This window comes from Columba livia, chromosome 5 (genome assembly GCF_036013475.1).
Source record: "Columba livia isolate bColLiv1 breed racing homer chromosome 5, bColLiv1.pat.W.v2, whole genome shotgun sequence".
In the NCBI taxonomy this organism is placed as follows: Eukaryota; Metazoa; Chordata; class Aves; order Columbiformes; family Columbidae; genus Columba; species Columba livia.
Genome location: NC_088606.1, coordinates 15640320 through 15667218, shown reverse-complemented (window position 1 = coordinate 15667218; position 26899 = coordinate 15640320). Strand labels below are relative to the sequence as shown.

The window sequence follows — 26899 nt, the reverse complement described above, 5'->3', positions numbered from 1 at the left end:
CAAGAATCAGGGCCCCAGACAGCACTGCCTCCATCAGGCACCTTTCCCTTCCCATCCACCTGTGTGACTTTCAAATTTGCAAGGGCCCCTGACCTACATCTTCATCTCTGCATTTTCCTCAGCATCCCAGCTGTCTGTGCCTTTAAGAAAGGAAGATATTCAGCCTGAAAACTGGGCTGAGTGGAAATGTTAAACCAGTGCATTTGGGGATGATTATTTAAAATGCCTGCTTAGTGAAGTAGCAGCATTCCTGCTTATGTTATTGCTGTAAGCTAGTGCTTGCCCTCAAAGGCGCCAAAGAACTTGAGAAAAAGAAGGGAAGAGCTTGATGTCACTTGCAAATTTTGACCCTTTACCCCCCTACTTACCAAGAATTAAATCAAAGCACCAGTTTGGGCCAAATATGAAGATCAAGTAAACAAAACCCAAAATAAGAGAAGTCAGACATAGCAGCAGATGGACCCTAAGCTCAATGATATGTTCAGAGACTTCTGAAAGCAAATGTTATTAACAAAGCCCAGGATATCAGTGTGCAAAACTAGGCTGGTCATACACATGAGAAAACAGAGGGCACTGATAAGACACAGTGTCAGATGTGTGATAAACACATATATAGGCATGATAGGGCTCACCCTGTCTCTGAAAGGGCAGACATAGTCTGTGAGTCTCCTAGACCAGACCTGAGTCTGGGCATGGGCTGAGTCTTGGACCATGACAACCAGACATGCTTCCCATGAAACCTTTTTCAAGAAAGAAGTCATTTGGGTGACCGTTCTTGACTTCTGCAGTCCCACTCCTACTGCAGCTCCTAGATTTCTCTCTGACCTGACCCTAACCTGAATGCTAGTTGTTGGCTGAACTTTGGACAAGGAGCATTCACTGTTCATTTTACCTGTTCTCGTATGGGGAATGCCAAAAAGAACAAAACAAAACATGCTGCAGCTTTGCAGAGTGAGTTTGCAGTCAGTTTTCTCCTGTTTGAATATTTTCCTTCTCAGCTGTCAAAACATTTTGAGCAAACACACTACAATATACACAGAAAAAAGTATGGATTCATCTGTGAACTGAGTGCATTGTGTAAAACAAATGTGCCTTGCTGTAAGAGAACCAGAAATTTATCATCTTGCTTCAGGGAGACACAAAGCTACTCAGGACTCCTGACACCAAGTTCTGGGAAGAGATGCATAAAGTCTAAGAGGACAGGAGTAGGGGGTCCATGAAGATTAAGCTCCTGGAGAATGAAAAGATTCAAGAGACTTGAGAATGGCAGCAAGTAATTCAATATCCACAAAGGAGAGAAGGACTTGTGAAATTGACATTATGAACCTCTCTATTAATGATATTCTTCAAAGATAGAAGAATCAGATTAATGTGCCTGCTTCAACAATTACTTAAGTATTTATACACATTTGAAATAGTTTCATAAAGATAGATAGTCTCTATCAACACTATTCAATAAGCTTGTGGACTCTTAGAATAAAGGCATGTGGATCGCCTGAGTTCCAGATTTTGTTCCAAGTTAAACAGAATGGAGACTTGGACATAAATCTCTGGTATACCAAATGACTACAAAGTGAGGAACAGATTGGCTTATGCTTGATTAACACCCAGATTTAAGAGCATCATATACTTCATTTCTTCATAGACATACCATGTTGAGAAAGCTGGGGATGGAGAAAAAAATAACTCAGTAAATCAGAACAAATTAAACTTTCTCAAAGGTGTTTGAACAGCAGAAATTGAAGTGTGCTTTGGGAGGGGAAGAAAGACAGTGGTCATCTCTGCTTTCAGAATAGTTTGATAGTTCTTTTTCTTCTTTTCCTGCTCATGAACTACAATGGAAAAAGTTGCTGAATAAGTACAGGAAGTTCTACTACGTTTACTAATCCACCATGTACAAAAGGGAAGGGAAAAGCTGCATAGCATTAACATAATAGAAATCTCCATGAAAACAAAATGTCAAAAAAGTTATTCAGGTCTAAATTTAACTTAGGGAATTATAGCTGTGAGCACGTCACTATGTACAGGTTGTATATGTACCAGATTTTCAGTTCTTGCTGGCCCCACACTTGCAGACCTCATTTACTTTTATTGTCAAACCCTTTCAAATATTAGCAGAAGGTTTATTGTGAAAAAAACAGCTGACAGATTTACCCTCATATTTCATTCCTTTGTCCAAACTGCATCAATGCCTCAAAAAAAGGCCTAGAATGGTACTCAAGGGATTTGCCATTTTCTATTATTTATTAGCTTATACCCTTCCCTTTTCAGTTTCATGAAGCTTTGATGCAGCCTTTCTCTGCAAGAGGAATGTTCTTATCCGGCATGTCACCAATGGCAGTGCTTTCCTGGGATGTTTTCTGATATCCAGTCTCTGTGAAAGGTTTTCATACAAGAGGAGTTATACAGTTCCAAGGAACAGCTAAGTGAGCTAACACACACAATGAAACTGCAACTAAAACTTCACGGCACTTTGTTTTAAGAGATACCCAGTAAGTGGGAGGAATATAAGGCTGCTGTTAGAGGATGTAGGAAGGCAGCTAGGATAGCCAAGGCCTCCTTAGAATTAAACCTGGCGAAAGCAGTCAAGGACAGCAAAAAGAGCTTTTTCAAATACATAACAGATAAAACTAACACCAGAGGCAATGTAGGCCCACTGACGAATGGGGCGGGTGCCCTGGTGACAGAAGATACAGAGAAGGCAGAATTACTGAATGCCTTCTTTGCCTCTGTCTACTCTGCTGGAGGCTGTCCTGGGGAGCCCTGTACCCCTGAGACCCCGGATGAAGCCAGGTCAATGGAGGAGTTTGCTTTAGTTGATGAGGACTGGGTTAGGGAGCAATTAAGTAGTCTGGACATCCATAAATCCATGGGTCCAGATGGGATGCATCCGCTGGTGCTGAGGGAGCTGGCTGAAGTCATTACTAGACCATCATTGCTCTCCATCATCTTTGCCAAGTCTTGGGAAACAGGAGAGGTGTCCAAGGATTGGAGGAAAGCGAATGTCACTCCAGTCTTCAAAAAGGGCAAGAAGGAGGACCCGGGTAATTATAGACCGGTCAGCCTCACCTCCGTCCCTGGGAAAGTAATGGAACGGCTTGTCCTTGGTGCCATCTCAAGCCATATCAGGGATAAGAGGGTTATTAGGGGCAGTCAGCATGGCTTTACTAAGGGTAAGTCATGCTTGACCAACCTCATAGCCTTTTATGAGAATGTAACAAGGTGGATGGATGATGGCAGAGTGGTGGATGTGGTCTACCTTGACTTCAGCAAAGCGTTTGACACAGTCTCCCATAGCATCCTAGTTGTTAAGTTGAGGAGATGTGGTCTGGACAATAGAGTAGTGAGGTGGATTGCAAACTGGCTTAAGGAAAGAAGCCAGAGAGTGGTAGTCAGTGGTGCGAAGTCTAGTTGGAGGCCAGTATATAGTGGAGTGCCTCAGGGGTCAGTACTGGGGCCAGTATTATTCAATATATTCATTAACTATTTGGACAAGGGAATAGAGTGTACTATCAGCAAGTTTGCTGATGACACTAAGTTGGGAGGAGTGGCTGACACACCAGAAGGCTGTGCTGCCATCCAGCGGGATCTGGACAGGCTGGAGAGTTGGGTGGGGAGTAACTTGATGAAATTTAACAAGGGAAAGTGTAGAGTCCTGCATCTGGGCAGGAACAACCCCAGGTTCCAGTATAGGCTGGGGAATGACCTATTAGAAAGCAGTGTAAGGGAAAGGGACCTGGGGGTCCTGGTGGACAGCAGGATGACCATGAGCCAGTACTGTGCCCTTGTGGCCAGGAAGGCCAATGGCATCCTGCGGTGTATTAGAAGGGGGGTGGTTAGTAGGTTGAGAGAGGTTCTCCTTCCCCTCTACTCCGCCCTGGTGAGACCCCATCTGGAATATTGTGTCCAGTTCTGGGCCCCTCAGTTCAAGAAGGACAGGGAACTGCTGGAGAGAGTCCAGCGTAGGGCAACAAAGATGATTAAGGGAGTGGAGCATCTTCCTTATGAAGAAAGGCTGAGGGAGCTGGGTCTCTTTAGTTTGGAGAAGAGAAGGCTAAGGGGGGACCTTATTAATGTCTGTAAGTATATAAAAGGTGAGTGCCATGAGGATGGAGCCAGACTCTTCTTGGTGGCAAACAATGATAGGACAAGGAGTAATGGGATCAAGCTGGAATGCAAGAGGTTCCACTTAAATTTGAGAAGAAACATCTTCTCAGTGAGGGTGACGGAGCACTGGAACAGGCTGCCCAGGGCAGTCTCCTGCCCTGGAGACATTCAAAACCCACCTGGACATGTTCCTGTGTGACCTCATCTAGGTGTTCCTGCTCTGGCAGGGGAATTGGACTAGGTGATCTTCTGAGGTCCCTTCCAATCCCAAACATACTGTGATACTGTAATACTGTGAAATGCACCCCAGTTCTACATCTCGCCCTTGTGCTCACCGCTGACTGGGAGTAAGTCATGTGGCCTCTTAACAGATCTTCTGATAAATTCCCACAGAAAAAAAAAAAAGATTTCTGAGAGACTGAATCAATTCACATTTGTAAATTAGTCTTAGTAAAATTACTGCTAATGAACAATACAATAATATATGACATTTATAAATTCTATGATAGGAATGATAAATGACCAGGGCTGTAAGGAATTACATTTCTGACTAAATGTGTATTTTCTCTCCTCCACTTCCAGAGAAGGAAGAGGAAATATTTCTACAAGAAAAGTGGTTAATTTAAAAAGTAATTTCTTGCTGAACACTTCTAGTTTATGTTACCTTTGAGATAGGTATGAAAAGCTAAAATATGGATAGGCTTTAAATCAGCTTTGAGGAATACAGAGTTCTCAGGACTGAGGAAGGTATTATGAATACGCAGATTTTTAAGAGGTCAGAAAGTCAGCAAAAATTAGTATATGGAGGCAGGTTGGTTCTTTGTTTTGTTTTGTTTGGTTTTCCCCCTGTTATTTTACTCATAAATAATACCTTTTGTCAGAAGAAACACAAAACAGTAAAAATGAAAGCCTTTGCATCTAGCTCATCTTCTTTAGCTGTTCTCAAGGTAGCACAGAATGTTATACAGCATTCCTATTCTCCCAAAAGACAAGAAGCAGGAATTTTCTTTAAAAACAGCACTAAGACAAAGCCCAATACATTAAGCACTACATCAGATTCTTGTTCATTTCAGATATGAACCCAAGACTCCTGTGTTCTGTTGTCAAATACTTAAAAATCAGCTACTTATATTTTAACCAATTCTTCTGGAAGAAATCAGAAGTTTCTTTTTTTGAGCTCTTAAAACCTCAACTGTTTTAATAGACTATTTCCCAGGAGACTCTTTTCCTTATCTTCCTTTGCTGTAATTCTGAATTTCATTTTACACCTGTAATGTTCTATTTTATAGTCCCTATAATGCTCTATTAAGCCCAAAGATTTGCTAGTTTCACAGTGGAGTTATGTCCCTACTCTCTAATCTTAGTGCTAACACTAAAGGTCAAAGGAGCCCCAGCAGCGCTCACAGGTGCTTCAGAAACTCCAGGACATCTTGTTTGTCTCCAGAAGACCATATCTCTCAGAGGGCCTATATCATATACCACCCCCATGCAGACATCCCAGGCACTCTGCACTTTCCAAAACATCTGTATTCGGTTACCCATATTGCCTCCCAAACATGTGGATGCTGCTCTCCCTCAAAATCACAGATTTTTTTTTTTAATCTCCTCTATACATACTGAATATAGTCTACAAGGATGTGTCTTCAAAAGAGAGGCAAAAATCCCCATTGCTATGCCAGACCAAGTTGCCAATTAATGTAGATTTCTATTTTAGTTTCCTGTGTCTCCCTCTTGCTTTGCTGACTTAACATCTCTGCTTAAGTCTTCCAGGTGTCACTCCCTCTCTGGGCTTTTCTTTCTTTTCTAGTCACCTAAAGAGATAGGTGAGGCAACATGAATACTAGAAGGAAAAATGAAACACTTGAAACGTGGCTCCAACAGCCAAGCATGTCATACAGCAGCCTAGAGGCAGAAGACCAACTCGGCATGATTTCATCACTGGTGTTGGTCTCCCAGCTCCTGGCTGCGTAGGCTCTGCTCTCCTGGCTCTCGGGCTGCCTTCTGCTTCCTGCTGGAAACTCAAGATAATACAAAACAACTTTTCTCCAGTTCCTTGTACGATGTGGACGAGCCAGTTCCCACTATGCTTTCAACAGAACTTCCTTGGCTTCCTAAGGAAATTCAGTGACCTAGGATACTTTCTGCTGAAATTCAGTTTTTGTTTGTTGGCCTTAATCCAACTGGAAGTTTCAGTTATTAGCACAAGAAGTACAAATCAAGGAATTTAGGATAAACCGGGTTGGAAGGGATGTCAGAAGGTCTCTAGTCCAGCCTCTTGTTCAAGATAGGTCAGCTGTGAAATCAGACCATGCTACTCTGGGTCTGGCTGGGCCTTTAAAACTTCTGAGGTTGGCAAGGTTGAAACTGAATTATGTAATGACTGGAGAAACTTGAAGATCCTTTTAGTTTGATACTGGAACATCCTTTAATGTTAAAAATCATTATTTCTTTTTTTCTGATAAAATAGAATAATTGTACTAAAACTCCTCTTTCAGAACAACAGCAAAAGCAAGCATTTCCATCTTTTTGGAGTGCTTTGTTAGTAGAAAAGTTTCTAAAATATTGATAAAAAATTATCTTGTGTTCACTTCTTCTCTCTGATTCAGTTAATATTTCCTTCCTCCTACCAGTTCTCACAGCAGTTCAGCTGTTCTGTTCTTCTCTGTCTCAGTTATAACTATTTCACACATAGGTAACACCTTTTGTCAGAATCACCATAGTTATTTAATGGGATATATAAACAGCATTGAAAAATAACATCCCAGGTTATTTGGGGATTAAAAGTCTGGGATTTTTTAGGGAAAGCAGAACACTAGAGAGCATGCTCAAGAGCTCCACTTGGAAAAGACAACATTATACAAAGCGCTTCATTGCACTTGATTGGGCTTATGCTCTTTCCATGCCTTTCGTTAGTTAATTGGAATAGGCAGTACTGGAATTTAAAGGCTTCATCTCCCACATGAGTGGGAAGTTAATAGCCTCTTCTCACCTTTGACTCATTGTTATTGTTACTTTAACAGATTTTTTTTCCATTTTTCCTAACATAATTGAAATAAATGCCCTTAATGATATCTGCAGAGCAATGGCTGTCCTTCCATGGTGTACTTCAAGTTTAGATGTCAAAAGGTCTCTAAAAATTCCACTTTTGAGATGCAGGTCCTCTGTATCTTTTCTTTGTTAATCTTAATTTTCTGACAAATTAGGGGCCTGATTTGCTTTAAAAATGACTTTTTCTTTTGCAATGTTATTTTTGTGTCTGTCAAGTTCCTCAGTCTGGTTCAACATGAAGCCTTGTGAGTCTGAAGAGTGTAACTGTGAGGATAACCGCAGTGTGCAAAGGAACAGGAGAAGAACAGGAGAAGAACAGGAGAAGAACAGGAAATGTTCAAGCTAACATTGCCTCAAAAAACATCCACTGTCTACAGCCTCAAATGTGCTAAAGCCCATTAGAGGTTCATTATGTAAACACTGGAAATTAAAAATTAAAGTAATGGGGTCAGTAAAAGCAGAACATTTTAGGAAAATTTCAGACACTTCCTCTATTTCTCCAAAATAATTAGTGCCTCTTCAGTGAAAGAGAATTGAAAGGACATTCTGAGTAACTTTCAGAGCATGTTTCAGAGGTGCCACAACGGCCACCTTTTGATATTCACTTACACAAATATACCAATCAAATCCCTTCTAAGGCCGAAGAGACGCGGACAAGCGGTCCCACTGCACTTGGACTGGATGGAAACAAGAGCCTCGGTGCACTGAGCCTGGGGATAGATGACAAAGATGCATTTTTGCAGATTGAAAGAAGAGCAGGCGGAAATAGAAGCTTCAAAAATAAGCCTTCTGGAGAAGATACAGGATTTATAAAGAGGGTGTCTTGCCTGTGTTTTTCTTGACATTAAATTCCAAAAGTAAAAGTCTTCCACAGAAGGTGACCTAATCTTCCAGAACACCTTTGGGTTATTGCTGACCAATGGCTCTCCTTATGCTATCCCATCATATGTGTTTCAAGCCTACTAGACTTTTAGATGTGGAGCTAAAAGAGAAAATATACATTGATGTTGTTTTGTTATAACATCTTATTAAGTAAAAAAAACCTCCCTTTCCCCACAAATAGATTTCATCCTGGAACCAAATCCTCTGAAGCTGTTAAAATTAAACTTACCTCTTCTTGGTCATCAAATACATGTCATAATGGGGCAGTTTAGGGAAGTTCTGCAGCCTCTTGACTTCTTGAGTCAAATAGCTTTACACTCCGAGCTCCTGGGAAAGCAGAAGCTGTTACTTACACAGCCAGCAGGACACAGGCTTCCTTCCATGCACCCCACTGCGGAGGACCACCCTTACATGTGGTAGCTTTTAAACTCCTGTTATTTTTCATTTCAGTCACAGCAGATCTGTCAAGCAGATATATTTTTTCTTCTTACAGCTCTGGCAGCTCCTCTGTTGCATTTACTGTAGCTTTTAAGCTGACATGAAGAAGCTAAGCTGCCAGACTTACAGGCACCACTGGGGGACACTTGACTGCCCAAGCTGTGCTCAGAGATGTTCACTGACACAAAAATACACAGCATCAAAGCAGGCTTGCCTTTGCACAGGAACAGAGATTTAGAGGAGAGGCTGTGGCAGGCCTTAGAGTGTTTTTCTATTTCCTTCTGTACCTGACCAGTCTTCTAAAAAAGCACCACATCAGAAAGGAGCGAATGCCCTCTCAGTTTGCAGCCACTCACTCAAAACCGTGTTTGTCCTCTCAGCTTTTCCACTCCTCTGTGCTGTTGACATCCACCTGTATATGAAGCCATATGTATGTATGGTAAGACTGCTGTAAGGATCTGAAAACGCTATTGGCCACTGGTGGCATTTAAACAAGCCACATAATTATAAAATACTGTTAAGGATGCTACAGACTGGGTGTCATACCTGTTCTTTACAAGTCCTTGTAAAAAATCTCTGAAATAAATGGAAAACCAAGCAGCTTTCTAGGCAACCTACATCATAAATGATCTTATATCACAGAAATCCCTCATTTGGAGTAGAAGACTAGTGAGGCCATGGGCCTGCTCTACCCCTTGTCCTTCCAGATTAGACTATACAGTTTAAAATCATGCCTGTGTACCTACACTTTCAATATTCCACCATTTGCTCCTGCAAATCACATTATAGAGGTCAATATCATAACAGCCTGAACATTTACCTGTTATAAGCTTCACCTCTTGTCTCTGAGGACTAAGTTAACAAGGCTAATACTAGGACAATCTCAGTATATACTAAGTACTGTACACACAGGTCAGTTCTTGACCAGCAGGAGATCCCACCTGGTTACCAGGCAATACCAAGATGTGTTAGTGACTGTGTCGAACCCTCAGAGTTTTCAGGCCATGGCACTGATGACCACCACCTTTTTGGGTTCCCCCTCCATTTGTTTGTAAAGACAATCCAACAGCTCAGCAATTAGTGCTGATTAACTTCTTGTTCCCAGTGCCTCTGCAAGGGTTCTTCATTTGCAGCATCATCAGGATCCAGCCATTGCTCAACATATCCCTGCACCAGGTGACCCCGAAGGCCTCCTCCCTTGGCCAGGGCACTGTCTACAAGAGATACAGGTCTGGCTGCCACCAGCACTGGGCAGGTCATGACTGTCTCTCACACGGGACAACCTGCAGCCCCGGCTATCTAAACCTTGCCATTTGTGCCCAATGCTATCAGGAAAAAGTTTCTGAAACATGAGACAAAGACTGACAATGTTTTTAGTGACTATCAAGGAGGAGGTAACTAACAGTAGGAGGTGAACTCTAACAGATACAAATTCAGCCCCCACAGGAGTCCCTTACAATCAGTAATGATAGGTTACTTCAGCTGGGCAGTGTTTCAATCAAAATTGTCAGATAAAATCTTTTTGAACATCCCAGTGGAGACATTAGGCCAGTCTTGCATTGCACAGAAAGTGTTTGTAGAGGCTGTGTGAAGGGGTCACATTTATTTTTACTGAGCTGTGATAAGAAATGGAAAATCACTCCCTTTTCTAAATTGTGGCTGTGACAATCATAAGTTATTCAGTAAACACACACTTTAAGTGAGTTTCCTGTGCTATAGAGAATAATACCAAGGACATCAACGTAATAGCATTTGCAAATTGATCATTAGCACATTTTATCTTGTTCACTCCCACATTTCTACCAATCCTTTATGGAGGGGCTTGAGTAAGAACCAAGGAGGCAAGTCACCAGAAGCCCCATGTCATGGACTTGCTCACTTCCTAACTAGCCGCTGCCCATTGTTCTTAGACCACAGTGATGTGATATAATTAATGTATTTTAAAGTATTTTAGTGCCTTCCCTTCTAAAAACAAAAATCTAAAAGAAATTAATTATAGGAAAAATATCATAAATCAGTAGGCAGCTTTTGAGCTGCTATTTGCTGTAAATTAATTCTTGTTTATTGTTTTTCTATTAGTCATATAGTGATAGAAAGACATAGAAATCACCAGCATAGTGTTTATGACAACTCTCTGAATTTCTAATGAACATCTTATTAAACATATGCACACATCCAACCTCAAAGCATAAGATAATGCACTTCCATTTTTTTTTCTGCTGGTTCACAGCCCACTGCTGGCAGAAGAAACAGTTTCTGCTAATTGTATCGCCCAACAGAACTTCTCTGTTTTCAGATGACCTTTTGTTACTCATCCATTAGTATTTCACTTCCTATGTGTTTTTACAGCATAAAGTGCCAGCATACACAGAAAGGGAGACTTGAAACTGCTGTTTGCAATTTGTTAGTGGCATCTCTCACGGCCACAAAAGTTGCGCTTTGAGATACTTAAGTGTTCATGAATACCAGCACCTTGATGTCATGCTTTTCTATCAGGAGGTAAATTAGACAAAAGTATGGCTATGTGAGGTATTATTTAAGAACTCAGAACATCTAAGATATCAAAAAACATCAGGGCAAAAATGAGTTGCAGTTAACAGTGGACATAGGAGGTAACATAAAATGTTTCTATAAATATATAAAAAGTAAAATGATAATGGAGGGTAGATAAGTCCTGTTATTAAAAGGAAACCAATAACTCAGAGAATGATGAAAAGTTCAATGGGAACTCTATGTTAGTCCTCTCAGAAATGAAGATTGTGATCTAGTATTTGAGATGATTTATTCGAACAATTGGATTTCTGTGAATTGGGAGATAACACATTAAAGAATATATAGAGTTATGTAAAGTGGTAGGATCATATATAATCCACCCTGGCATGAGAGAAGAAATTTTTACTATCAGTTTTTATGTCTGTGGAACCAAGGAGAATGGGGATAATTCAGAAGCCCAGAGAGGGGAAAACACAATGCACAAAGGCACAGACAGCAGGGATCTACAGACCTGTCATTCTCATTTAAATACCTGAAAAACATGACAGCAAAACATTTAATAATCAGTATATCCACGTATAGAAGGTAATAAAGAATAACCAAGTGATAAGGAACTGTCAATATAAACTTTTCAAAAATGAAATTGTGTCAGACTAACCTAATCTCCCCTGATGGATAAAGCAGAAGCAATAAATCAAGCATATCTCTGTTTCAGTGAGGCTTTTGGTGTTGCCCTATAGTCCATTGTGCTGAAAGATGCACAAATAACGTGGCAGAAAAATACACTATCGATGCAGGTGCTCTGCTAAGCCTGGAAGTGCTTGAACAAAAGTAAGATTTCTAACCAAAGCACTTACAGTAGTTGCTTACACCTGGAAGATGAAAATAGGACATATATCAGAATGTTGGCAATGTTGCATACGATGCACTGCAGTTGGCGTTTGTTTTCAGTGTAGAATTAATAGATTCATATCTACTAGACCTAAAAGCTACAGATAACCAGTATCACCAAATGCATAGATCACCGGATGGGTGCCTACAAAATGTAATGCTGTAGACAGAGACTCACCAACCTATTTTCCAGATACTGGTTGAAAACATTCAGAAATCAAAAGCATACAGTTATCTCAAGACTGAGGTAGTTTTAACAATGCCAAGGCTAATGAAGAGGCAGGATAGAGGATGGAGAGATGTTCCTGCATCTAGATACAGGCTTGAAAAGTTGAGGGTTTCGGAGGACAAACTTGGAGAACAGTTTATGCAAAAATTGTCAAGGATTTGAAATGTGCATTGCTGATGTTTTGTTTTTAAGGTGTCTTGTCTTTGAGGGTTCTCAGTCCCACTTGCCTATTTTATCCAGTTGACCTGTCCTGCCTGACACCCTTGTTATAAATTTTATAGTATAGACAGTGTTCTTTGTTAGAGCCTTTACTGTACTTAGAAAAATGTGGTCTTCATATTTGCTTTTGGTTCTCAAGCACTACAGTGCTTAATTAAAACTAAGTACACCAAATATGACCACCATTTTTCAATAATTCTGCATCCAACAGCCAAATGCTTATATGCATATCAAGCACTGATACTTATCAACCAATAAATCCAGTAACCAGACTATGAATGAGAACCCCATCCTTTCAGGAGCTACAAATATGTCCCTTTTTGTTGCCAAGTTACCAGCTGAATCAGACAAATGTCTTAATTAAAAATACATCTGAAAAGCTTCCAATCAAACCATAATATAAACAGTGGTATTTTAAAAACCTAGAAAAAGATCAACAGGATTCCTGTCACCCGATCTAGACAACTATATATAGATCTGAGACAGCAGTGTTGTATTTGAATAATATCTTGGCATTCGTTATCTCAGATCAGAACAATAAAAATCACAGTTAACATTTTCACAGTACTGAGTCGATGCTGGACACTCAAATTCTGATTGGTCTTAGTAACATTTATATGTATATCTGACATTTATGCCTCTAAATACCTCCCTGTAAGGCCCCAAGCTGTTCTAACTCATAGAATATTTACAGTACAGGACCCGGTTTTTAGACCACGTTCTTGCACCCAAACTGGCTCACTGCAGACTGACTGCAGGCAGGTCCTGATTTACATGATGGCCACCACCTTTGCCAAACTGCCAACCCACCCACTGTGACCTATTAAAACTAAGGTCCCTTACAAAGCTTCAGCCATTTATGTCTTCTGTGACTTGCTTGCAGAAGAAATTTTAACACAGACACACAGAAGTGATTCCCATGAGAAGATGAGAAAGCCTCACTGCTTGCAAGCACTGATCCTTGCTCCTGTAGCTTTCTCAGTGCAAATGAGAACTGCAAACTAAATGTCTGCTGTGACAGTCATAACATGTGGGAAAAAATATGGTGTTGTGTGTGGAGGAAACAGCACTGAATTTCTGTACGTGCCACAGTACTAGCAGGTTAACAACAAGCAACACAAGACTCATAAGGTACATCTGTCCTGTCGGAGATTATAACTATTGTTACGCAAAGATAAGAAAATAAAGTAAGCAACAATCTCCACAAAGAATTAAAAAAGACTTGCTGCCATTGGGTTCTAGTGAATAAAGGATAGTAAAGGTTCTCTTCAGTTAACCTGTTGGTCACAATGTCTGCTGTTGCTTTATCCACTTTGCTTCGCTCACTTAAAATTGGTCCATGCAGTCCATAGCACTTCAGTCCATGAAACCTTCTACAAGCTTGCAAGATGTCTGTGAGAAAACAACTCAGAGAATTGTAAGCCTGTTCAAAGTCTTGCTTTTTAGGACAGTAGGAAAAGCAGGGCAGCTTTTCTTATTGTGTCTTTTGTATCAATGAGCTAGATATAACAATCTCACATCACCTTTTTCTTTTTCTCTGCACAGAAATGGTTTCCAACACAACTGAGAATGTTACACAACTTTACAACTTCATGGCCACCCAAAACCTCACTGCCAGTCCAGCAAATTTCCACAATAATTCAGGAGTGCATCAGCTGAATCCATATGTATGTATCAATCCAAATATATGGAAATGGCTAGAAGATTTTCAGCCTGGATTCCTTTGGTTTATATTTATTCTGGGAGCAATTGAAAATTCTTTTGTACTCACCGTCCTGTGTTTCCACAAGAGTCGCTGCACAGTGGCTGAGATTTACCTGGCAAACATGGCCCTTGCTGACCTGATGTTAGTCTGTGCTTTACCTTTCTGGGCCATTAACATTTCTAATAGTTTTAATTGGCCTTTTGGCCTGTTCCTCTGCAAAGCTGTCAACATAATGAGTAACGTGAACTTTTATTCTAGTATTTATTTCCTGACATTAGTGAGCATTGACCGCTATCTGGCCTTGGTGAAAACCATGTCTCTTGGACGGATGCGACGAACCGTTTGTGCCAAATGGAATAGCTTTGTAGTCTGGACATGTGCATTGCTCATATGTTCACCCACAATGGTGTTCCGAAATTTAAAGTATTACGAAGAATACAACATCACAGCCTGCGCTCTTGTTTACCCAGTCAGCTACTGGGAGCCTGCAAGCAACTGCTTGCTAAATATTGTGGGCTTTGTGATCCCACTCTGTGTAATTACTTATTGCACTGTGCAAATCGTCAAAGCCTTAAGAACCAGTGAACTACAAAAACTGAAGCTAGTCCAGACAGAGAGGAAAGCCACCGTGCTGGTCCTTGCTGTGCTCTTACTGTTCATCGTTTGTTGGCTTCCATTCCAGATAAGCACATTCATTGACACAATCTGTTACCTCGCACCCACTTTCAAATGCCTGGAAGAAATCAATGATATAGTAACTGAGATAGCTACTTACTGTGCCTTTAGCAACAGCTGCCTGAACCCAGTCCTGTATGTAATTGTTGGGAAGCACTTCCAGAAGAAGGCTGTGGAATTCTACAAGGGCTTGTTCCCAAAGAGGTGCAGAAAATCACAGTCAGTGCAGATGGAAAACTCTCTGGACACTTTAAGAACTTCAATTTCAAGTGAATATTCAAGGAAAAAGTCTGTTTTCCCATTACCACGATAACACTAATTGTTTATTACAGGAAAAAAAGCCTTCTAACACATCAGTCTCTGCTAATATACATCTGCTGCTGCTCCACAAAATAAACATGTGGTAGTGTTCATACTTTGTGGGAAAACAACTGTTTTATCTTCACGGAAACTCCATACAGAGACTTGCTTCTAATGTTATTAGACATTTTCATGAATGAATCCTACTTTGTAGCATAGTTACATTTTCATGGCTGAATAATGTTTGATGCATGTATCATTTGAAATGTTTGCATTTCTAGGGTGTACATACATGTATCTCTGAACAGAGCCTCAGTATAGAAGCTGTTGTCAGGACTGTGCAACTGCTCATGGTACCCATACAGTTTGTTAAACTAGATATTTGATAGGAAACACTTGTATTTGAGTTCTGGCAAATGAATTCTGTAGGACTATTATTCAAATGGATTTTAAGGTGTGGCCATCATCTGATGTTTTACTTTCTCTGTTTAGTCATCCAAAACTATTTTGATTATGTGATTAACAAACTGTGCCTTTTTGCAACTGCTCTGACCCTGCTAGTTACATCAGCTTGGGTGCATGGAAAGTAGCTCAAAATAGGCAAAGCAGTAGCAGAAGGAAGACTGCAGCCAGCTGCTCGAAGTTAGCTGAGTGTTCTTCATAGCAGGAGATTCTTTACCCCTTCTCCAACAGGGTAAAAGTATTCGCTTTCACCATTTGAGTGAGTGGATGTTATTTGAACTCGTATCTACTCTTCAACTCAAAGACTTAGTTTTTAATATTCACAAAAGGTAATTAATATTTGTAATATTATTTAATTGAAACATAAAAGCTCAGCATAACTCATATAATCTCACAAGTAGAAGAAACTGAGAATGTGAAGGAGACTATCACTTACATGCATTAGAAATCTAACTGAAGCTAATAGGAGTCTTGAAAGTTCAGAGTATTCAAAAATAACCTTTTCAGGCTGTAATAATACCTACATTTTATTCGTAGAGTTAATCTGAGTGATTTTTGTACAAGATAGCTTTTCCCCAACTGGACTGGGTTTGTGATATAAATTGAGTTTATGCAGAAGACAAACTCATGGTATACTGAATTGTCAGTGTGCACTTTTACTGCTAGGAATATTGATAAAAAACTGAGTCGGAGATGATCTAAAATCTTCTGAAACTAATAGAGCCTTTGTTCTTTTCAAAGCACTTAAGGTTACAGCCTTAAAATCACCAAGGGAAATGGAGTTTGTTGACGTAAGTAAACTCAGACTGTGACTGCATGTTCTTCATTCATCAGAGCTTGAATGGAGCAATAAAGTTCTATTTAGGATGGGAAATTTGTATTAAACCCAAAAATGCTCTAGAAGTGTGTGGATGTGCTATACAACTATGGGATTTAGGTCACCATAGAGGATTTATAGACAACTTCCATAGATTTTCTTTAAAAATCCAGTATAATCCTATGTCATAAACACTTCTATTGTTCATTCTTTAAATAATCCAAGATACCTATGATGAAACACTGAAAGGCTTCCTGTTATCTACAGTGTTATCAATACGATCTTGTTCAGAAGCATGCTATTCACAAAACCATTAAATAGAAGGAAATCTATACAGAGATTATTGAAGAAATGGAAGAGATTTATGAGTATTTGGTACTGAGAAGTAAAATATAAATATGTTATTATAGTAATATGATATTAATTTAAATCATGTAAATATATAGACACATTATTTTGCTATGCACTAAGCATGTACAACAGAGAATAAAGTGCTTTAAGAAATGAGATTTGCTGGCATTTTTTTCCCTACCCTGCATCCTGTTACTCAGGAATGACTTGTCAGAAGTGCGACTGTTGCAGGTACTTTCACTTCCCCTTAAACCTAAAGAAAGTGAGCTGAAACCACAGAATTTTAACTACTTTTAAAGCTTTGGGTCAGCTTTCTTTTCAGATTCCATTTCCGAGAGGTGCTGACCAGCCTTTCAGAGAAGACTCTGAAAGCACACAAACCCCTGCACCAGCGTCTGCCGAGCGCACAATGCACAATGTCATCTCACAGACTGGATAATTTACACTCTCGCCCACTTCCTAGCCTGGTCACACATTGTACGGTATTTGCACATACTGTTTATGCAGGTAACAAAAAACCTGAAGAAATAAAGTGCAATGTACATCTTACCTACCAGCAGTTTACAGTCACACTCAGATGCGTGGCTCTCTCCTGATCTCACAGAAACAAAGCAAATTATGAGAAGGGCTCTTGGTAAAATAAGGGTAGACTTTGTCCTGATGACCTCAGAGCTGGAGATGTCAAACTGTAATCATATCACCTTTTTATTCCTCTTTATCCTGTCCCACTCCTACAGCCACTCACGTCTTCCCCTTTACCTGAGTCTGCCACATCTTGTGTTAAGCATTTGGCCACACAAACAGCTGACTCCACGTTCAGTCCGACGGAGGTGGCTGGGGACCATTGCCAGAGGAGCAGCAAGGATATCAACAGCCAGCTGATATTTCTGGCCTGCAGTAGGTATAGGCAGGAATAATTCCCATCTTTTCACTGTTTAGTTTTTCAAGTGGATTATTGGCTTCACTTGAAATGAACAATTAACGATCTTAAATGCTGTCAGCACAAACAACTGGTGCTTGCTGTGGACAGGACAAGGTTGTTCTTTTTATAGGCAGGGGTTCTGTGGAGAAGTCAGGATCTTGGTTCAGGTCTCCCAAATCCCCAAGCAGTACTTTAGGCATTGAATCATCCTTTCGCTCCATTCTTCAATCAGCACATTGTGGGTTTTCACCCTATATTTACTCCTCAGATATTTTGTTGTTTCAGGCTCTCTAAACTGTAGTCAGTAGTGCTTGATTACTACTGCACTGTGATGCTACCAGGCTCATTTATTAATAAATTGCTGCACCAGATTTTAAGCTCTCCTTAGCAACTACTGCCTATAGAATATGTAAAGGTACCCAAACAAGCTGAACAAATAATTTTACATCACAAGGTCACATCAAAAATCTTTTCTCTTGTTCCAGAATAAACAAACAGTTATGGCAGGTAACTGTGTTGATTTGCAACCATTTCAATAAATAAAATCAAACTGTTAAATCATACTGTTTCACAAAGATAATTTGTTCAGATCAGTAAAGACTCCAGCTATGTTAAAAAGAAGATTTTTGATGGCTGAGCTGTTGGACCAAGAGCCAGAACTCTAGAGACTTTTTGGGCTTCTGCCTTTTATCTACCACATACTGTTTGTAATAATTGAGCAAACAGTCCTGCCTCTGCCTTCATCAACGTATTTGTCTAATCTTTCTGATAAGAGAGGCCCAGTCAGTACTTGTAAAATCCTATATAGCTCTAGAGAATATGTTCTTTTTGCAGAAAAGTCAACATAGACAGCGGCTAAAGATCATATAAGATTAAGACATAAACTGATGTTCAGTGAGTATCCAAACTTGAAGGCACAAATAGACAAATAGGTTTTAATTATGTATACACAGCAAAAACTGTTGACTCAAATAGATGTTTTTAAACAAAATCCTTCATGTTCCTCTAATTTCTGCTCCATTATATCTGTGTAAACTGTAAAATGTTACCAAATCATTATATTCTTTCTACAGGTTGAAACAAAGAATCAAGTCACAAACAAATAATTAATTAAATTCCCTTTTTATATAAAGTTACAGCTTCTTATGTGGACTTGCTCTAAGTTGTTTAAGAGCTGGAGAGATGGCAGTGCCTATTCATTTTACTATTACCACCAAATGTATAGACTCCCAATTTCAATTCTCTCCCCGCTACTGAAAAAAGTTTTAAATGGCAATGAAAAACAACAGGAAATAAGAAACTAGATTTACAAAGAGGAGTTAGATTTGCAAACCAATATTTTGATCTCATTTGAAGTGATGAATTTTATAAGACTATGTTATTGTATACATTTTAGACACAGTTGCAGTTTTCTACACTGAGTCTGTGAGTAAATGTGAATGTTGGCAGCTCCTAGAGATTCATGTCAAAGCAAAGACAAATTCCAGGCTTCTTGTTATTGCTCAAATGTTCTTCTTTATGGAAAAAATAGCTTCAACACAGAAATTCAATAGCGTAAGCAAAGAGGAAGTTTTGGAAAGCCTGTGACTAATTTCTCCTGTTCTATTGCACTTACCTTAATGAGTCAGTGTAGGATGTGTTGTTTAGACATTGGTGTTCTGTAGGTTATTAGGATTTCTAAGGTAACATGTAATTAAAAATATGTTGTGTTTCAGGTCTTCACTGAAATAAGTGTTTTAATCCAGGTATTAAAACAAAAATAATTTTGACAGAAGTGAAGTGTATAGCTTCAACTGAGATGTATTTTATATTGTTTCATTTATTTAATAAAATAAGTAAATATTTAAACAGGATGCTGTTTAAATAAAGTAAGTATTTATACATTTTAAATATTTAAATTAAATGTTGAGGTCTTTAGAGCTTTCTCCAATGTGATGGTGTTGACCAGAACAATTTTTTGAATTTGTCAGTTTTACCAGTGTTCGCATTACTCTAACTTAGTATCTTTTTAATTAATAAGAAGTTGGAATACAAGTATTTATCATGATGAAAGGGAAATTCAGAATAAGATATCACTGTGCAGCCTCACATGGCTTTTCATTCTAATTCACTTATCAAACAAGACCACACACATTCAAATAAGAATTCAAAGAGATGGTGCATGTGTTGGGCAAGTGGCCAATATGAAGAATGTTTTCTTGTAAGTAAATAACATTGCAGTGTTGTCATAATTTCTCGCTGCTTTTTAAAAATAATTCAGAAAAAAAAAAAACAACTATTTTTTACACAGATATACTTAAGAGGATTTGTAATTAAAATCTGAGATGCTTCAAAGATGTTTTTGTTGTTTTGTTTTGTTTTTAATTTTTCTATTTAGAGGGAAGTAAGAATGAAAAGTATAAAAATAATTGGTAAACAACCAGTCTCAAGCTACAAGGTCCCAGCAGGTAATCACATAAAATATTATTTATGGGTGCAAGCCTGGAAAAATACAGCAGTCATCACACACTACTGGGAAGTCATGTTCACAGAGGCTCATGCCCAAAACACCTACAGTGGGGTACAAAAAACAGCAATTTTCAAAAGCACAGGAAAGGCTGACCTGGGCTTTAGCGGGTCCAAGTTTCAGCAGCCCTTCCCATACACCTCTTCTCCTTTAACCCCAGCTCCTTGGCATGGTCCTCCCCCCACTAAGAGAGGGAAGGGCTCCCACCACAACAAAAACCTAGAAAATCCTGGTTCGAATTTGGCACTGAGATGACAGTTCAGAGCTGTTGATCAAATTATTGTTCCGGACACAGTTCATCACACAAAAGAACTGCTAGTTGCCAAGGACCTGTACTTGAGACCTTTATTTAGTGGTCACAGGAGGACCAAAGTCACGCCATATGACTTGTATGATTTCACAAGAACAAAGTATTTCACATACCTAGAAAATTACTACAGCCACCATTGGAGAACTGAAGAAAAAAAAATCCCAGGGCTTTCCTCCAAAATGTAACATCACACACATCTCACATGGCCAACAAAACACTCAGACCACACTCAGTCACCCAGTTGTCCTCAGGATGCATCTTTGAATTTTCTCAGTAACCTCTGTACTGCTACTTACCTACTGCTTCTGAATTTGAAACTTTGTCCAGATTGCCAGGAAGGACGAGAAGTAGGTATGTCTATCTGGTTTTAATGTCTTACCTTTATTATAATTATTTCACGTACTTTTTATAAAAATTAAAAAAAAAAAAAAAATGCTCTCAGTTCTGATCTGTGCAGTCTAGGAAGAGTTTACCTTTCTTTTTTCACCATGAAACTAAATCTGAAGGTCAGGATTAGTTCTCTCTAGTTGTGTAAAAACATTATTAATTTAATGAAATTTCTTTATAGCTGAACTTTCTTGACTAATTGTAGAATTTTGTCTTTCAAAGTAATCTTTAGTTTTAATATTGTTCCCAAAGCTCAGCTTATATTTATTAAGTGTTTCCAGAAACCCACAATCCTAACTGGTTATATATTAACAGTAATAATGATAATAGGTTCACTGTGCATAGAAATTAATCAGAAAAGAGTTCAACCTGGAAAAATATGTCATTATTTCTATAAAAGATGACTGCAATTTATTAAGTACATAAATTGAAAATTATTCATGTGGTTAATTATCCATTAGCACAAAATACTTAAAATACTTACAGAAGAAAATTGTGTTGGAATAAGAAATCAAATTAAGCAAATGAAATAAATTGCATTTTCTGCCAAGAAGACATCTGGACCTCTAAGTTTATAAAAGGCTTGTGGCTTGTGGTAGTGCTTGGACATTGGCTAGTAGACTCTGAAAACATTTTCCTAATGACAAACTCTACAGAAACTTCATATACAATTGCTAGATGAACAAGAAATCAGATCTAGATGTGACTAAAATCAATTTGCAATGGAAAGTAAATGTTCATTAAGTTTTTAAGTTGGACAGTCATGAATGAAGTCACAGCTCCACCATACATATCACACGCAAAGTGTGTGAAGTGATGGGCATGAGCGGATAACAAGAAATCATCAGAAAACAGGCAAGCAAGGAATATAAGCACTTATTTTTCTCTAGATTTAGTGAAAATAATAATTCTATTTACAAAAGGAAATGTTTACTTTTTCTTTTCTACATTATTTTTGACATATAACACTACAGATTATCTTCCATTACTCTCACACCTTATCCAGTCTCCTGCTATAAAAAGCTTAGACTCCTGCTGTCTCACAAACAGCCTCTTTGATGCGAATTTGTTTGCTCTGTACATCTTCTCTGCAGTTTTAGGTCCTCTTAGGCTGTCCTAGTTTGCATGAGACTGGCAGTGAACTAGATAACATTCAAACTGTTGTGAGGGAAGATGATCAAAGCCAGAGAGCTGTGTTGACTTGAGTTGTAATCAAGTTCCCTGACAATACTGTCAGCTTGAGTGAGTTTGTGAACTCAGATAAAACTTCGCTGCTCATTTAATTCTGCAATGATTAAAAACGTTCTGTGCATTAAGAACCAAATTGCATGATGTGGAATATTAGGACTTAACTAGTTGCTGGAGGCATCACAGAGATAAGTATTGCAAGCTGCTCAGACACAGACATGATTAAGGCTGTACATATATGTAAATGAGATAAATGATGGTCCTAAACACTCTCTTCAGAAGCCCCATCCTTAGCTATCTCCTCGGTGTAAAAATGCAGAAACTGAAAGAGCAGGGCTAAATAGCTGTAGCAGAAAGTTAACATTCAGGATGGCTAGCTGTAGAATATTGAATCTTTTTAAATGCATGATTGACATGCTCCACTTGGATATGAAATACTGAAATGTTTTATGTCACCACAGGCTCAGTAATGTCTTGCCTACCATAATGATTCTGAATGCCTGTAAAAAGCAAGATCCAGGCACTATGGCTGAGCACAACATCAGGAGAGTAAAGTCACTGCAGGAGGCAGCTCTGACAACCTGGTGAATTTTCAAGGGAGGATAACATTTTACTTGTGCTCTCATTCCTGCATAATTTTGCACAAAGTTACCAGAGAGAAATAACAGTGTTGCCACTGCTACAAAAGCCCAGATACTTTGGAGGTTGTGGCTGCCTCTCTCCCACTGAACTCGGATGAAATTTTTGAACTGGAGAAGAGTGCTGTGAATTTGGAGCTTCAGAGCCTTTCTCTTCAGAAAAGACTTTGAGCATAAGATTTTTGAGGAGTCAATGTTTTATTCTTAGAACTGCTGACATTTGAGGGAAGTAAGCTGTCTAATCTAAGGGCAATTTTGAACCCAGAGTTCAGGATGGAAGGATTTGAGGGGGAACAGAAGAATGCAAAGTTAAGCAACCAAGTGATGCACACCAAGAGTGAGTAGCATTCCTAGTTTTGGGGAAATGCATCATCCGGCTGAAGTTATACACAGTATGGAAAATAAGAGTAAGAGAAAGGGCAGGGAAGGGTGCAAAGCTAGTTTTGTTTCACCAGCATGATTCCCACTACCTTCAGGGAGCTGGAATTCAGCTATATCTGTTTCTGTCATCAGTCTGAAGGAAACATACACTAAATTGGCACTTTCCTTCCTCTGTGCCACTTTAAACAATGGCAGCAAAGAGAGGAAATTTCATAGGATGTAGAGGAAGTTCCATCCTAGCCAATACTGGAAACATTTCTCATCATCGCACATAAGAAGCATGGATTGATCTAGCCTATAATAATCAGTGAGCACTAACAAAGAATTTCCAGCAGATAAATGTTTGTTACACCACTGATAGGAGACAACTTTTAGAATTTTATGCTCTGTTTTGCAGTCCATTTCTCTCATTTCAAAGAGGTCTCCTGTTCACTTCAGAATTTTTAACAGAAGAAAAAAAATGACTGAAACTCCCCTACTGAAGATTCCTTCCTCAAACCAGAGTGAAAACAACAACTCCACTATTTGCCTGGACTTGGATGACTGGTGGGAAATTGTGTACTATGTAATACCCAAGTATATCGACACCATCTGTGTTATTGGAATGCTTGGAAATGTGTTTGTTCTCTTAACCTACTCACTGCACAAGAGCCCCCTGAACATACCTGAAATCTACCTTATGAACCTAGCTGTGGCTGACCTTATCTTCCTCACATGTCTCCCTTTCTGGGCAGAGAACATCAGGAATGAATTTAACTGGCCGTTTGGCAATTTCCTTTGTCGTACAACCAGCACATCCATCCTCCTGAACATGTACACCAGCATCTACTTGCTAGTGGCAGTCAGCGTGGAACGCTATTTTACTTTTGTTCATACCTTGAACCACAGAGGGATACGGAGCAAAACTATGGCCAAAGGGATCTGCTTGCTCACCTGGTTCTTCGGTATCCTTCTCAGCATCCCAACCTTTATGTTTCGGACTGTGAAACACTTTCCTGACTGGAATATTTCAGCATGCGCTCTAGAATACCCCACCCCATCATGGGTAACAGCGGAAAGCCTGGTGTTCAACATAGTGGGGTTTGCATTGCCATCTACAGCAATCATCTTCTTTAACTTCTCTACCATTCGCTACCTACGAAAACAAGTGGGAAGAGCACTCAGAATAAAGAGTTGCAAGGGGCACAGAGGTACAAAGGCTACCAGAATGATCTTCACAGTGGTATTGATCTTTCTTTTGTGCTGGACTCCCTATCATTTTTTTGTATTCCTTGATATATTATACCAAACAGAAGTGATCACAGGCTGCTTCTGGGAGAAACTGCTCAACTTTGGTGAGCAGTTTGGTCATACTCTGGCTACCACCAACAGTTGCCTTAACCCTGTGATTTATGTCTTTGTTGGGAAATACTTCAGGCAAAAGGCTTTAGAAGTTTTTTCACAGTTTATTCCCTGTGGATTTCCTTTGAGCTCGGTATCTTTCAAAGAAAAGTCTTCGTATTTCAAAGTGTTTCCAGTCAGGAGTAGTTTAACTTAACGTTTCTTGGTTCCATCTTCACTTTCATACTACAGCTTGTTTCAAATAGCATTAAACATTAATTGCACTGATCTGGCATTTACAAACTAAGATGATTATTTATTGAAGTAAATCTCTTGACTGCATATTTGTCTTAAATTGGCTTTCTTCTTCTGTGTTATCCATTCAAATGCATAACATGTGATACCAGAATTTTGTACTAAATTATCTAACCTGTTTTATCAGTTGTCTGTGACTTGAAAGAAAAACTGTTTGACAAGATATCACAAGTTTGATTTCTTTACAGAAAGCCATAAGCTGACTGAACATTTTACTACACTGTATTTGTGATGACAACTACTATGCCACTAATACCACTATACATAAAGTTATACCATGTACTACAGACCAAATATGAGCTTAATCTACGGTTGATAGCTGCATATGAATAGAATAACTCCAGTTATTTTTAACAATATTTTAAATGGTTTGCACTTTCATAGTGGCATATGGAAAAACTGAATAATTTTTTGTGCATGTCAAATATCTGCAGTGCTTAAAGTTGCACAAGACAGCAAACGACAAAGAAAGTATACATAAACTGTAGAAAAATTGAAGCAACCTGATATCATCCTTAAAACCTGACTTTTTTGAGTTAATAAAATTTTATATAATTACTCATCAAGTATGTAAAGATTCTTTTTTCATATATTACAATATAAGCAATGGTCATTGATTTTGTATTATTTTGGAATATACTTCATCTGAGGCAAAACCATAGATACATATTTATATTTTTATGAAGCAAAATTAATAAACTTATCAACATCCCTTTTTACACCACAGTGTTGTTCTGTATTATATTTATTTTGTATTTTGTTGCTTTCCCTGTCCTTTTGGGGAAAAGCATATATATGGTTCTGTGATTAAAAATCCTTGCTGTTACAAGAATATAAATACTGGTAGCATTAATAGTAGTGGTGGTGGTGGTAGTAATAATAATAATGACATCATAATAATACACCAGACAGTAGATAAGAAAAAAGAAACTTTTCCATCACAGCCACAATTACATAATAGACTTAAGACAGCTGAGATATCTGTTTCCATAACTATAACGGTATGTTAGTATAAAAGAAGAAGACAGGAGATATAGTGCAGCCTGTTCAACCAGAAAGATACAGAGTGCAGAAAGGGGTGCACAAGCTCATCATTTGTATAATAGTTATTATAAAGTCTGTTCAGTCTTGTACTCACTGTAATAGTGCTGCATTTTCCACATTTCTTTTTAGTGTCACCATTTTGATTACAAAATCAATCTCTTATTAGAGTAATCTGCCCATCCAACTTTGTTGCAGCAATATTAGTGTTCATTTTTAATGACTTCCACAAACTTTTTGAATCTGACCAGTGGAAACCTTTTGAAGAATTAAAAGTCTGTCTTCCTGAAATCATGGTTTAGGAAATAAGGGTGGATTAAGGGATCAGGGAGGAAGAATCAGTCATAGCTTCATTAGTGTCACTCCTTCTGTGACAGGCTTTTTTAAAATAAATGTTAGGGTTAGACATTAACAGTCACAACACCATGTGAAGTCTTCGGAGTCATCTGAGGTCAATAACTTAATTCCAGTCTGTTGTAAACTGTTGCAGACTGCATTTATTTAGTATGTCCCCAGCTGAATCCTTAATTCAAAAAACTTCCAAGCAGAGATATTTTCTGAAAAATTTTTTAAAAATATGAAAAAAGTGTGTAAACAGAAGTGCCATTTTCCCACATGGAGACTTAAAAGGGAAAAATATCTTGTCTTGTGTGACTAACACTTCTCCATGTTATACGATGTACGCAAATAAAGGGAAAAACATTTATTGAGCACAGTGGCATACTTAGGGTATGAGCTAATAGACTGCAAATCAGTTTGAAATCTGAAATCCATGGAAAGCCTCCTGTTTACTTCAATAGGCAAGTGACAAGGGCTTTTATGAAAGTACTCATTCTATTTTACACGTGCACAACTGAAAGGAAAAGTCTAAATACTGTTTCAAACCACATAACAAGGTCTTGCAAATCAAAGGATTTACTCTCCAAGCCAAATATACTTAAATAAAAGTATTTCTTATGCATGAAGTAAAAATCAATTAGCTTCTCTCATTACTGATTGTGTGAGCTGTATTAATACTGAAAAATCTGAAGAGTAAATGCAATTTAGTCTACAGTAAATGCAAAATTCTATATTCAAACAGAAATAATCCACTGCGCAAATACAGGGTGCAGAGTGAGTCTAACAGCAGTTCAGCAGAAAAGAATCCATAGGTTTAAAGTGTGTATATGACAGCAGGTTATGAACTTAAATTGCAGCAAGCGAGGCTCAGGATAAGCATTAATAAAAACCTTCTCCAGGAAAAGCTGTTGCTAGGCTGCCCTGGGGACAATCCA

General features: G+C 38.7%; 2 protein-coding genes across 6 annotated transcripts in view; both read left to right on the top strand.

The window, feature by feature from the left end:
* BDKRB2 (bradykinin receptor B2) overlaps positions 1–16773 on the top strand; it is a 28128-nt gene extending 11355 nt beyond the window's left edge. The window contains exons 2-3 of one of the 3 annotated variants that reach the window (XM_065063557.1): positions 7372–8032; positions 13853–16773. In XM_065063557.1, the coding sequence (XP_064919629.1) occupies positions 13855–15000 (1146 nt within the window). In that variant the 5' untranslated portion in view covers positions 7372–8032; positions 13853–13854 and the 3' untranslated portion in view covers positions 15001–16773. Of the gene's footprint in view, positions 1–2271; positions 2427–7371; positions 8033–13852 lie in introns of all 3 variants that reach the window. The other 2 variants (XM_065063558.1, XM_005506113.3) reach the window with 2 other exon arrangements.
* Positions 16774–16914: 141 nt separating this feature from the next.
* Positions 16915–25142, top strand: BDKRB1 (bradykinin receptor B1). Of its 3 annotated transcripts, none has more exons than XM_065063560.1 (2): positions 16915–20706; positions 23388–25142. In XM_065063560.1, exon 2 carries the CDS (start codon positions 23410–23412, stop codon positions 24484–24486), a length of 1077 nt encoding a protein of 358 aa, XP_064919632.1. In that variant the 5' UTR covers positions 16915–20706; positions 23388–23409; the 3' UTR covers positions 24487–25142. The 3 variants fall into 3 exon arrangements, with proteins under 3 accessions (XP_064919632.1, XP_005506240.2, XP_064919631.1); XM_005506183.3 differs by having other exon boundaries at positions 23347–25142; XM_065063559.1 differs by having other exon boundaries at positions 22392–25142.
* Positions 25143–26899: the final 1757 nt, after the last annotated feature.

Bases quoted from the DNA above. Each gene is read 5' to 3' on its own strand.
- BDKRB1 (XM_065063560.1), top strand. From the start codon at position 23,410: ATGACTGAAACTCCCCTACTGAAGATTCCTTCCTCAAACCAGAGTGAA.